Raw genomic sequence first — 14,374 nt, forward strand, 5'->3', positions numbered from 1 at the left:
TAGCAGCAAATAACACAAGGACAACTTCCACGAGGAATTTACAAATGCCTTATAGTCTGTTAGATTGCAGCAAAAAAATTAAGTAATTCAACAAAGCTGGGTGAAATGGGAAGGAGGGGTACCATGGGTTTGGAAAATGATATGGTGGTGGGAAGAGCATAGTAGAAAAAATGGCAACCAAGGGTGCAGTGAAACAATTTCAAATATAGATTCTTGCCAAAGTGATTGGGTAATTCAGATAAACCACGTGAAGCGTGGTATTGGACAAAATATTGATTAAAAAATATTGAGAAGCGGAAATATTGAATTTTTAACATAGTGATCCACAAATATCGTGATGCAGGAATATTGATGAAAAAATTATCTATTTCCTATGATAAGTAATATCAATGTTAAAAATATCTGTTATTATTATCGTTTAAAAAAATATTGATATTGTTAATATCGATGTTAGAAATATCCATGTAGGTAATATTGATTACAAAAATATCATAATTAATATTGTTTTTAATTATTTTTATGTAGTTTGGTATATGTTTTAATTGTATATGTCATACATTGTTTGTATGATTATTGTTAATGTTTTTTAATGTAGTTTGTAAATTTTTATTGTTTTTAAATGTAATTGTTTATTGTAATTATTTGTAAATTGTGTCATTAATTTATTTTTTAATAACAAATTAATACATGATTATCAAAAATAATTTCCTAATTAACTTCCCACTCAGATGGGGTAACATTTACTATTCTCACTCCAGTCGGTGCAACAGTAGAGAAAGAGTAGTTCACTTCGGACAAATAAAATATTTTAACAAAAAATATAAGTATTTAAATTGTAAAAATATATGCCTAAATTTTAACAAAAATTAAACAAATTACATAATTGTTTTTTAAAATAATTATCAACTAAAACAAATATTCATTTCATTAAAATATCACACTATATTTTCACAATCATAACAGCCAACAATTCAAATGTAATTTACATTAATAAGCATGACACAAATAATACATTACATAATATAAAGCACCATTTTTAATAAATGCATATTTTACATGCATTAACTTCCCACCCTATACCTTTATAAACTAAACAGCACACACCTAAAATATAATTTAACAAATATGATAATTTCACTATTTACCTAAACATCAATTGAATAATTAACATAACGTGTATTTTTAAAGCGCATGTTCACCCAGAAGGGTATTTTGGCGCTGAATGACAGATGTTTATAGTTACTCAATGGTACTCATTTTATTGACCTCAGATGGATGAAAAGCTGAGTGGATCTGCTGGGATTTGAACCTGTGAGCACAATGTCTAACACAGTCCCCTGCAGTGGATCCATTAGTCCACTGAGCCACCAGACCCTTTCTGAGTGCATCACTTTCCCTACTGTTACACATACTGGAGTGGGAATACTAAATTTGACCCCTTCTAAGTCCAACGCTTTCTCTACTGTTGCACAGAATGCAGTGGGAATAGTAAAGTAAGCCCCTCCTGAGTCCAAGGCTTTTGCTAGTGTTTCACAGACGAGTGGGAATAGTAAATTTTACCCCGCCTCAGTCCAGCACTTTCCCTACTATTGCACAGACTGGAGTGGGATTAGTACATTTTTCCCCTCCTGAGTCCACCAGTTTCTCTACTTTTGTGTAAATTGGAGTGTGAATAGTATATTTATTATTTATATAGTTAAATGTTTTATAATATTGTTTAAATATTGTTTGAAATTGCCCTTTTTGCAGGGTTATCCCCAAACTTTTTTCATCTTCCTCCTTTATTTTTCCTGACCTGTGGTTGTTGGCTATAGAACTCTGGGCATTTTACCACTGCTGATCAGTGCTAAAGTACATATGCTCTCTGTGTAAATTGTTATTGTGATTGGTTATCCATGATTGGCATATTTGTCTTACCAGTAGGTCCCTAGTAAAAGTGCACTGAGTGTGCCAGGGCTGGTAACTCATATGCTACTAGTGGGCTTGCAGCACTGATTGTGCCACCCACATAAGTAGCCCTGAAAATATGTGTCAGGCCGGCCACCGCGGTGCCTCTGCACAGTTTGTTAACAGCCATTTTGACCTGGCCAGTGTACCCACTCGCCAGGCCTTACCCTTCCCTTTTCTTACACATAGGACATCTCTATGGTAGGCCCAAGCTCCCCCCCCCCGGGCAGGGTGCAGTGTATGTGAAAGGTAGGACATCTACTGGTGTGTGTAGCATGTCCTGATAGTGAAATACTGCCAATTTCGTTTTTCACTATTGAAAGGCTATCCTGCCCATAGGACATAATGGGGAATGCTGTGTAACAATTTTACAAGCATATCTTCCCACAGGAGTAAGATAAGAAATTAGAGTCTGGTATCCCTGAACTCAGAATTTAATAACATATCTTCTAGGAAGGATGATTTTTAAATTCTGTGTTTGAAAATAGCACTTTTAGAAAGTGGCTATTTTTTTTTCAACCTTTCGGTGTGCCTCGGCCTGTTTGTAGATTGACTGTCTGGCTTTAGAGTGACAGGGGCTGGGGTGGCTCAAGGAGTCTGAGTGAGTCAGTACTTCTGCATTTGAAGTGGTGGGAGGAGTAGCACCTGGGCCTGAATAGGACTGTGCCTGCCTTCCACAATGTTGGCTACACCCCCTGCGGTGTGTCTGATAGCTCTGGCCCACTCTAACAAAGGAAGAAGAAGTGCACTGGCAGAGTGCACCCAGAACTGGTTTGGACTGGGTCAGAATCCCTTACACCGAGAGAACAAAGACTTTTGGGGTATAAATATGAGAGCTGAAACCCCTGTAATTTAGATCATTCTGGAATTCAAGAGGAACCTTTGCCGAGGAGAAGAGTTGGAGAAACTGAAGAGAAGGACTGCCCTTGCTGTGTGTTCTTGGGCGAACCTACAGTTGCTATTCTACCAAGGAAAGGAGAAGGACTTTGCTGTGTGTTGTGGCCCCTGGTTGAAGAAGATCTCCAAGGGCCTGAGGAGAGCTGGTCTCCTGTTTTGAAGTCCCAGGAACAAAAGGACTTCACCCCCAACTCCCCTGAACTTTGCTGTGTGAGTTCTGACCTGCCTAGAGTGCCTGACCCAGTTGTAGGGCCTCTGGAGGTTGTTTGCTGCTGGAGCTGGAAGAAGAAGCGTGAAAAGACATGCAGAACCCGTCGCATCGCTCTTTTTGCAGCACCTTTCACCGGCGCATCTGGACGGCGCAAGAAGACTTCCATCGCATCGCCGTGCCACTGTGAAGATCGTCGCAGTGCCTGTCGCCGCTGCAAGAGCTGGTGCATCATAGGGATAGTGGCTGAAGAGAACCGACGCCGCGCAATGCAGCTGCATCGATCTACGTCGCATCCCGAAGACCCACGCATCATACCTGTGCGAGACACTTTCCCGACGCATCACCTGCGAACCGGAATCGGTACGAAGACTCTACACATCGCTCCCCCTACAGACCGGACTCAACGCAACCTGTCCGCTGCATGCAGCAGGGCTGTCGCATCGCCTCCCCAGGGTCTCAGAAGTGACGCATATCTTTGTTTTCCGACGCTGCAGCTGTTTGGCTTTGGAACTTTTGTTGAATCTCCAGGTACTTTGGTGCAAAGTCACGCATCTATAGATTTCTATGGTACAAGTTCTTAAACCCTTTTTAAAGTCCTATTTTTAAACTGTGTATGTTGGATTTTTGTCGTTTTGGTCTTGTGTAGTTTAGATAAAGATACTTTATTTTTCTAAACTGGTGTGGTGTCCATGTGTTACTGTGAGTGTTGGTACAAATACTTTACACATTGCCTTTGGGATAAGCCTGTCTGCTCGTGCCAAGCTACCAAGGGGGTGAGCAGGGGTTATCAAAAGTGTGTATCCCCCTTACCCTTACTAGAAGCAAGGGTCCCTATTTGGTCGAAGGTACCTACCTCTGCCAACTAGAGACCTCCAGTTCTAACAAATATGTATTATTATGTGTATGTGTATTTAAATGTATATATTTATATATATACATATATGTAATGTTGAAGATATTGTTAGTAAAAAAATAGTTTTATATATTTTTTACTTTTATGTATGTTTAAAATGGAAATATGTTCAATGTTTTTGCAGTTTGTTTGTTGTACCTTGAAATGTTTTATGTGTATGTAAATATATATATAGATATGTATATATATCTATATATATTTATATATATTTAATTCTCCAACACAAAGCAATCACACTCTCAGGATAGTGCCAATACTACAGATTTATTGCCAGTAATGCGTTTCGACTGTCAAGGCAGTCTTGATCACACACAGTGTGTAATCAAGACTGCCTTGACAGTCAAAACTTGTTTCTGGCAATAAATCTGTGGTATTGAATTGAATTAACGTGTCCAGTGGGCTTCACTGGCAATTCGCACCACCTATCTATGTGTTGAAGGGGCAAGAAGGAGCATATCGAGAAATCAAGGTTTTTGGAATATTTATACATGTATATATATATATATAGATATGTATATAATTGTAATATCGGGTCAATTTAAAAACAATTATAATATAAGTTCAAATTAATCTTTCTAAAATAGTTTTACATTATATACATGTATGTAAACATACACTCTTTGATATATATGTTTGTGTGTTTGTTTAAATGAGTAAATATATATATATATTTTTAAATATTATTTAGAAATTATTTTACATTATATTATTTTATATGTTAAAATATTAACGTTTTATTTATTTAAACTACATATACAGTAAAACATTATATTTTTGTATATATTTTTCGATATTAGTGTAAAACGATATATTTTTTCAATATTTTTGTACTTACCATTTTATGTCTAGAAAAACGATATTTTTGTGATCAATATTTTTGACACAATATTTTGGTGTCACGATATTTATGGTTTCGCTATTGTGTCAGTGAACCGTGGTGTGTTAGCAATCTGAATGTAGTGGGAAAATAAAATAAAATAAGGAGATCTGGTTTTTCTTCAGTTATTTTAAGGGCCTGGAATAGATGACCAAAGAGTAAATTTAAATTTGATGATTGAAATGCCTTTGTGTGGAAAACATTCAATTGCTGCAAAATTGTATTCTGAAGTCGGCATGATGCCTGAGTGAGCTGAATGCTCGCTGCAGATAAAGTTGTGATGTTGTGATGTTCTGAGATCATGTATTTGATTCCCAGCAAAAGCAGGCTTAACCGTGCCACCTTACTAGGTTAGTAAATTGAGTAATAGTGTTATCTGTTAAATTGTTTTTATTATAATCCCTACACATGCATAATAAAAATGTCAAGGTCTCCACGTTTAAGGCATCGTACTGGATTTTGTAGTCATTGGCACAGCTGCACTCTCTTCTATTTACCACATATTCAAACCATCTGGTCAGATTTATGCTTGCCATTGGGAAAGGTCTGAAGTCACTATACATTCTGTCATCTACACTGAACATATTAGATCAGGGATTCAGGCCGACAAGATCTCAGATGCAGGATGAACTTTTCATATGAACAGCTCATCAACAATTTCTTCAGGCTGATGTTCAGCAATGATATTCAGCATTACTACACCGTATTAATGGTAACAGCCTCTCCAATGGGGGCATCGGAAAAGTAGGATATTGTAATGTCTGGTATATATTAGTAATATCGTATGAAAGTTTACACACACAACCCAGAAGATAAGGAATCAGAAAATTAGTGAATAGAACTAAAAGAAATGTATACTTTGGCTTTTCTTTACATTTATGACTAATTGACTGACAATGCTTATATAACACACAATACTCAAAGGAGTGTCCTGGCACTATGCTGAACAAACCCATTGAGCATCCTCTAGATCAAGGTGAGTTCCATGATTGTCTTATGATGGTCAAATTAAACGCCAGCTGAAAAAAGACAAACCCCTTCGGAAAAAAAGACCGAGGAAAAAAGCCCACGAAGAGTTAGATTTTTTGAAAAAAGATAAATCATTCCTAGGTAAGACCGTTGAGAGCTCTGTAGCTACACAACTGAATCAGTTCATTTCATAGAATTAAATAATGATATAGATTGCCTTCAATCAGGATTCAGACCATTATACAGTACCAAGAATGCCATGCTTAATCTACCAGCTCCAGCCTCATGAGTTCTTGAGTAGAGAGTTGACATCTGCCACTTACATCAGCTAGAAATTAAGAGCTCACCATCTCAAGTAGTATGCATCCAACAGTGTTTCCCAATACTCCTTCCATACCCCATACACTCTCTAGTCTGCTTTGCTGTTGGTCAAAGCTGGTCAAGGTTCCCGAGCGGTTGTCCCCATTCTTTGGTAGAGTTGGTTGGGTCTCAATTAATGATGGAAGTCCCTGAGCGTAAGTGTAGGTAAGAGTTTGACCTCCTTGTTTGGGTTCCTGGCTCTCTGTCTTGTGTTTGACACACATATGGGGGTTTGGATTCCACAATTACATTGGATCTGTGTTTTTGGGATGTTCTTTCAAATGTGCTTTGGAACGTTTATCTCCATGGTGGCCTTCAAAAGCATATGCTTATTGTGGTTGTTCTTTCAGCTGCGCCTCTCATTCTGAGGAGTACACATGTCTCTCTGATGCCTGCTTATTTTCAGGTCTATTGATGGTTTCTCCTTGGTTCCTTTGCTGGTGGCTCAGAGCATCTACTGGCCTAGTGTGATACAAATTAGTTGAATGTCCATGTCTGCTATTACATATCTTCTCAATCTTGCCCCCCTCTCTGCAATAGGCAGTGTTCCCTAAATTGTGCCCCTCATAGTTCAGGTTTGTATTTCATCACCACTGGATTACAGCTCAGACCCCACTGGGCCTCTTCTGCTTGATGAGCTGTTTATTCAGATGGTAATTCGTGATCTGGTTGTCACATGTTCATTTACCTTCAGACCCTTCTCAGTCTTCCTTCTGCACTGGGTCAGTGATCTCAGAACTCAGTGGGTGTTCTGTATCTTTAGCAGTTCCAGTCAACTAGCGGTCACTTGCTTGGTATGGTGATGATCCGTTGCTCTGTTCAGCTTTGACCCTGACTACAGTGATTTCCTGACATCTGTCTCAAAGTGTTCATTCTCTGGTCCTTTTATGACTGGTGTTAGTTTCCGAGCTATGGCATTGCTTTTGTCCTGGTAGCTGCGGTTGCCTTCACTTGTATAGTGAGGACCACTTGATGCCCTGCGTAGTGGTTTGGTGTCTTCTTCCAGATTTACTTTTCCTTTCGCTGGTGTGACCTTGCTTTTTCAGCCTGTCAGCCAGCTGTTTTCCAGATTCTCTTTTTTTAGTTCTGGACCAGTTTGAGCCCCTGATTTGGATTGACTTGTTTGAGTGCCTCTGTTTCTATCTGGTGGAGTACAGTTGTGCCTCCTGGGCCTTTGCAGGGTGCAGCTAGCCTATTTTGTCAAACTCCTTGAAGTCCACTTTCCTGACATTTATGTGGGATGGGGTTTGAGCGTTCATTTCCTTCTGCTAATGCATGAGAGCATACATTGTTCTAGCTGACCTTCAAGGACATGCTGTAATGATATAGGATAAGGGTGCTTGTTAATTTGCCATATATAAGTGCTGTGACAAGGAAGAAGAACAAACAGATAATGGGCAGTATTCATTTCAGTAATACTCAATACTCTGACCCCTAGGTTATCTCCTTCCATTCATTGTCAGACCTGGTATTGTCCAAGAAGAGGAGGGAAAGCATACTGATCACCTAGGGGAAGAGCTTCCTTATTTGGGATATTGAAAGTAATTTACTGTTTCCAGGACTCATGCTCATCCAGAATGGACTGGGATGAGAAACTCTTGATTTTAGAGCAAACAGGATTACAATTACGCAGGGCCACTGAATGATGCAGAACTGGAGGTCCAAATTATGCTCCAGGGGTGACTACATTATGCATCAAAAAAGGCAAAAGACGTGGTATTACATGGTATATTCTGTGGCAGTATTATTTCACTGTTTTGTCATTTTTACACACAATACTCCCTGTGCAAAACTTTCGCCTCCAAAGACTAGTTTAACATCTGAATCCAGCAAAATATACAGTATTACGTGACACATTTGCTGTTTGTATTATTTAGTAATTTTGTCATTGTAAACATACGATATTGTCTTGCCCACAATTTTACCTCAGTATACAAGTGAATGAAAGGTAACTTTCAATTTTTTAAATATAAATTTTGTTTTTTATTGAAGTCTAAAATTATGCAGCAGATTTTAGATTATGTGGCAACTGTGCTAGGAAACTTCTATCCAGTGCCACAGGGCCACACTACATGTGCTCTGGTCTTAAAATGGTACAGGAAAATAAATTACAATTAATTTTTCTGTTTAACTTTCCTGTAAAATCCTTGTAGCTGATGCAGAAATGGCCCCAGTGGCAAGTAAGTTTCACATATGAGCTGCAGTGTATATTTTTATTACCCATAAGTAGCTCAAGAGTATATGCCTTCCAGGAGCACCACTATGCTGAGACTGGACTGCATTTTAAAAGTACTGCAGTGACACGTTGAAGAAAAAGAATAGTTGCCTTGTAGGAAAATCTATTTGTATATATTAATAAGTCCATCTATATCTTAAAGCCTTGCCGTTCTGGGGTATTTTGAAAACCAAAAGTAAACCAGCATTTGCAATGCAATAGGTCTCGCAATTACGCAATACCTATTGCATTGCAAATGGTTGATGTCACGGACAACGGGAGGGAGGGCGGGCACGGGTGAGGAAGAAGGCATGCACAATGGGAGGGAGGTCAGGTGGGGGGCAGAAGGCACACACAACAGGAGGGCGGGTGGGGAGTATAGAAGGCCCCAAAGCATGTTGTGCCTGCAGTACGAGAACCTCATTAAAGAAAATAGTTCTCAAAGTCTAAATAACATGTACCTTGTAATAACTGAAGTAAACGGTGGCACTAAGGAGGGACTAACAAGCCTATTTACCAATCAGAAGCCAGCATTTAGGGCAGACATTGACACAAGCCAATGTCAAATATGGGCAGAAAGTGGGCGGGGCTTCTATTCGCTATTCCATCACAAGTCTTGCAGGGCAGCGCATGCACACTGGCTCTAGGCTCGACCTAAAAAGTGAGGAGGTAAAACCTTGAACTGGGCCATGACCGCAAATCTATCTCACTCACAAAGTGATCTAGGCAGCTATGATATCAAGCTTTATCGCCCTCAAAGCTTTAGGCGCCAACATTATGTATTCATTGCGAAACTGAAAATGTTATATCCAACATCAAGGGATGCATGCTAGCTTTAGCCTTGAACCATGCCCCACTAAACAATACTTCCAAAAAGAAGAACAACTCTGAAGGTAAAAACTTGATGGAAATGCCCAGCTTGGTCTACTCATCCTCTGCTCCATCGCAGTTGGTCTGAAATCGCACCTAGTTTCTGTACAACTACAAACTGCTATTTTCAATAGTGCTTTATTTTTTCTACGTCTTTTCCTTAACATTTTAAAACTTCGTATCTGTAGTTTTCCTTATCTCATTTTAAATCTTTTGATGTCTTTTGGCCTATTAAATTTTTCTCCCTTTTTCTAAAGCTTGTCTAAAATTCATTAATTAATCGAAAATGTCCATATGTATGTACTTTAAACACCTCAAAGGCATATAAAGAAGCATTCTGCTCAGCACTGAGCCAGAGCACCTATTCATGATATTGTCCTGAGGGCTTAGCAGAGATTCACTAAGACTTGTATTGACACCTAACCAGGGTGTATTTATTCACTTAGCAAGGATGCTTCTTGCAACATTAATAACCCAATTTCTGAAGGACAATCCATTATTATGCTGAAAGAGCTGCAGCCACAAAATGGCATAATTCTAGCTCTGTCAGAAAGCATCAGGTCCATTACAAACTTTAAAAAAATGGCAATTCTATGTTTTACAACGTATTTAGTTTTTCTGTGTTGTGTAGATAGGACACAGAAATTAATAGTTCCCATACAATATGAATTCTTGTCAAAAGATTATTATAATCTGTTTGAAATTAAATTACGGGCCTCATTACAATGGCAGTGAGAATGCCCCGACAGCCCGTCTGTGCCGGCCCCACCGCCATCTATAGAAGCGGTCCGACTGCCAGATTAAGATCCGGAGGCCAGAGGCATCAATCATAGGGATAGACCGCTGCTTTTCCAATGGGCTCATGGAGCCCGTCAGGGCTGCGGTCAGACCATAATCCCTACAATAGGGGCAGTGTCTGCTCAGGCACCGCCGTCGGTATTACGATATAAGTTTCCCTTGGCCTGTACATGGTGGTTCGACCTCCATGTACAGGCAGACGGAAAAGGACTTTGGGGGACCCTAGCTGGGCTCCCTTCCCCAATTGGCCTCTGCTATAGGGCTTGGTGGGCACATATGGTGCCCCCCCACCCATCCATGGACCCTGTGCCTGGCATCTCATGGTGCCTGGCACACAGTGCATGGATGTTTAAAACATGCCTATTTCAATTGTGGCTTGTGCTGCAGCCCTTTACCGGGCCACTGCACAAGCCTCAATATAAAATTGTATGGTTCCGTATAGTAATTTGGCGGGGGGAAACACTGACTACATGTCGTCCGGTATCCATCCAGCAATGATAACAGTCGGAAACTCGTCCGACCACCATCATAATAATGCCCTAAGTTTGAAGGTATAAAAATTGCAGTTATTAAGTTCTCAGTGTACTGAGTGATTGATTGAGTGTCAGCTGTAACATGCTTCTTCTTGATTATTGGGTGTGTTTTCAGCTGTGGCTATTCCTTTAGATAAAGATAAAATGGTATAACTCTATGTATTGTGCTCTTTCTTATCATTACAAATTTGTTTTATGAATAAACAAAGTCCTTTCATTTTTGTTTTTACCTTTCAGATCCACATTTTCTCAATAATAAGGAAATGTCTGATGTTACTTTTTTGGTTGAAGGAAGGCCCTTTTATGCTCACAAGGTGCTCCTATTTACAGCATCCCCAAGGTAAGCGGATCTGTTTGGAAGGAAAAATTGATAAATACAATATTTTGGCTGTTAAACGTCTTCAAACTCTGACTAAGATTATTACATAGCACTGAGGCTGTTGTGTAATGGTTCTCTTCTTCTTCTAACAGGGATTGCCCATGCACATCCAATGAATAAATCCATCTACCTGGCTAAATGACCTAATGTGGTTTTATACAAAATCATTTCAAAAGAATGAAGTACAATGTTAATATCTCATAGCCAGAGTATTATTACTCAGGCGCCAATTAAATCCTTCTGATCCCATTTCAGTAAAAGGAGGGATCCTAAAAATCAATAGTGGTGGCTGTCACTAAACCATAAATTAAAAAGATCAAAGTGTGCCTCAACCTAAAACTAGTCAGAATTTCAGTGCTATTCGTTTTTGAATATTACATTATTTTCTCGATTATCAGTCTTGCGACTATAGAGACAAGAGGAAATGCACCGTTCAACAAATTCAACAATTTCATGGATATCCCGAAACGTGTTCTTTGTTTACATATTTTATTTCAGCTTCATATATAGTGTACACAAGTTGTCTCACTCCCTTTTTCAGAGAATCCAAGTGTTAGGAATGCGTGCTCTTTTTATTGTGACAAAATTGCAGATTGCATCTGACATTATTAGCACTAGCCAATGCACATTGAAAATCTCATTGAACACTCTTCTGAGACTAAACAGTGTGAACTTGTTTTGAATGCTACCAAGCTTCATCATATACTGTATTCAACATTAACCCTTTTGTAAGAAAGGGCCTCTTTTTTGCCTAGTCACCCCATTTCTTTGCTTACTGGTATTGCTATTTTACGAACTCTGCACACTGAGGCACTTGCTTCTCCAGGCCCCAGGGTATTTGCTTTGCCCCCTAAAACTTGGGAAGATTGGCTAACCCAAAATTGATATATTGAGCAGTTTCATAGTTTACTGTGCAGGAAAATACAACAATGGGACTAAAAGTTCAATGTCACCTGTGGATTGTAGCACTTATTGTGCCTTTCACTATAGTGACACAGAAAACCTGGCATCAGGCCTACTTATGTAACTTGACTGCTGCAATATTCAAACTTGTGGGCAAACATGCGAAAACAACCCACAGAGCGCCGACATCACAGGTGGCAGAAAAAACCCTACTTTTAAATATTCTATAAGTCACCCTTAAATAGGCCTTTTAGAAAACAAGGTGGGATGCATTCTATTTAGCAGTAGTACATGAAGGAGTATTAGTATTGGCATCTACCCATAGTGACTAGTACCCCAAAAGCTGTTTTCACTGTAAGAGACTGTATCTGTCCTATGAGAAGAAATTAAGTTCAAAATACTTCTATCTTTGGTTTAGGACAAGCTACTTTAGTGATTCAAACTATATTTTTTATGTTTATTGGAAATCCAATTTCAATAAAGAAGTCCGATTTGTAAAACACATTTGGGAAAATTACTTTTAAATAGTAAGCCTTTGTCTGGCTGAACCTCAAGCAGGCTAGGTAGTGTTAGGCTGCGAGCAGAGGGACCTTATCAGTGTTTCACATTAATAAGGTGTAAATACTGCTCCAGAGCAGAAACAAAGGCTTAGGTCTTTTAGCAGGAAGACCTGAATATAAGGAATGTGTCTCCTATTTGCTCAGGAAGGGTAGTTGAGGAAGGTTCAGGAACTTCATTAACTTAAAGCCTGCCCATCCATGCTTAACTGTAAACACAGGAGAGGGAGCAAGAGTGGGCTTGGAGGATTGGCTAAAAGTAGGAAGTGAGAAAGAACAGTAAGGCTGGAACGAGGTAGAAAGTTATCAAACAGCCAAGTTAAACTAGGAGCTCACAGTAGGTATCTTTGAAAGAGGGGACGTTTTGGTTCAGTCTCGAAAGTGTCCAGGGATATAGAGGTTCTTACTACTGGGGATAGGGGAATTCCAAATTCTTGTTGTGTTCCTGGTGAAGGATTGTACCATTTTGTGTTTAAATTTGTACGTTGGCAATTCTGGAAGTCTTTCCGATCTGAGCAATGATCAGGACCCATTAAATCTTTCAGATTCACTCCAAGGTAACCCGGACTGGCAGTACCTAGAACTTTGTGATGAATGCTGTCTTGTAGATAGCTATTTGTTTCATGGTAAGCCATTAAAGCGTTATCAGAACTGGTGGGATGTTATTCAGTCTCTTAGTATCAGCACCAAAACATGGTATTGCATGAAGCATCACATTCAGACGGGCATTTGTATTTTAGCATAGCTGTATAATCAATAACAAAGAACCAAATCATCTAGCAAACACAGTATCATAGACATTGAAGTGAAATGTGTTAAAGAGGTGGAAAGTCTCAGACAGTAGTTTTTGGTATTTGGAAAACAGGATGGTATGGTTGATAGTATTAAAGGCCACAGGAAGATAGGGGCTCTGACACCTCAGAATGAAAATATATTGAGGTCATCCAGGATTGTATCCAGGACAGACACAGTTTGTCTGGTCAGTTAAAACCTAGCTTTAAGCAAATTAAGAGCACTGGTAGATCAAAGAAGCCCAAAGTGTGTATAGTAATAAGTAGTTATTCATTAGTCTTAGCTGCGGTAGGAAGTAAAGAAGTAGAAAGATAAATATATGGGACCAGTGGTTACAGATCAGGTTTTTCATCTGTGAGGTGATATCGCTCTCATACAATTTATATGAACATGCAAATGACAGCTAAAAAAGAAGACACAGCATGTAAACGATTATAGCAGCTGTGACTGTAAGGAAATGGACCTGGTGTGGGTCCAAGTTAAAACCTATTTTAAGGCTGGTATCAAAGGACCGCAGACTATCCCTAGACTCCGGACTATATAGCTAAAAAACATATGTTCTCTCTAAATTCTCCGGGGAAATTACCATATTGAGCATGCCAGAATTGGTGCAAAAATGTAAGTTGAGTAACATCATTTATGATACATTTGAATTGTGCCCTCTTGCTGTGATCCTCATTTTTCCCAATTAAATCAACCTTTGGGGTCGATTCTGATCTCGGTGGAAAGGGCTCCGAATCGGATTCGGAATTGCCTAAAACGATCCGGAGCCCTTGTTTCTGACTGAATTGTTCACAGGTCCGAACGACCAAGTAAAATACCTGGAAAGCCTTAGCGCTGACCGAATCGGTTCCAGAAGGCATTCGGAGAGATAGAGCCCTCTGGAGCCAATATGTACAGCCCTATGGAGTAGGTTTTCCAAGCGAGCAAGTACAATGAACGATTCAAACAGCCTTTCCGATTCGGTTTGCCCGGATCAAAAGGGCTTCAGGAATCGGTCTTTGGGGGGCCATAGCTGGCCCCACTTCACCCGGGGCCCTCCGAATCAGGCCCATGGGGGTACCCATGGGTCCCCTTTTCCCAACCATGCACAGTGTGGCAGGCACCAAGGGTTGCCGGCCACAGGGTGCACGATTATCCCCAAGCACCCCTT

At 39.6% G+C, this 14,374-nt stretch overlaps 1 protein-coding gene across 2 annotated transcripts in view; it reads left to right on the top strand.

Annotated features, from left to right (window-relative positions):
• The window catches only part of ABTB3 (ankyrin repeat and BTB domain containing 3), a 677,712-nt gene that overhangs the window by 649,585 nt on the left and 13,753 nt on the right, over nt 1–14,374 (top strand). For both annotated transcript variants that reach the window (XM_085652553.1, XM_085652554.1), the window contains one exon: nt 10,828–10,930. In XM_085652553.1, coding sequence (XP_085508679.1) covers nt 10,828–10,930 — 103 coding nt within the window. The remainder of the gene's footprint in view (nt 1–10,827; nt 10,931–14,374) is intronic.

The sequence above is a fragment of the Triturus cristatus genome, chromosome 4_1, assembly GCF_964204655.1.
Source record: "Triturus cristatus chromosome 4_1, aTriCri1.1, whole genome shotgun sequence".
NCBI lineage: Eukaryota > Metazoa > Chordata > Amphibia > Caudata > Salamandridae > Triturus > Triturus cristatus.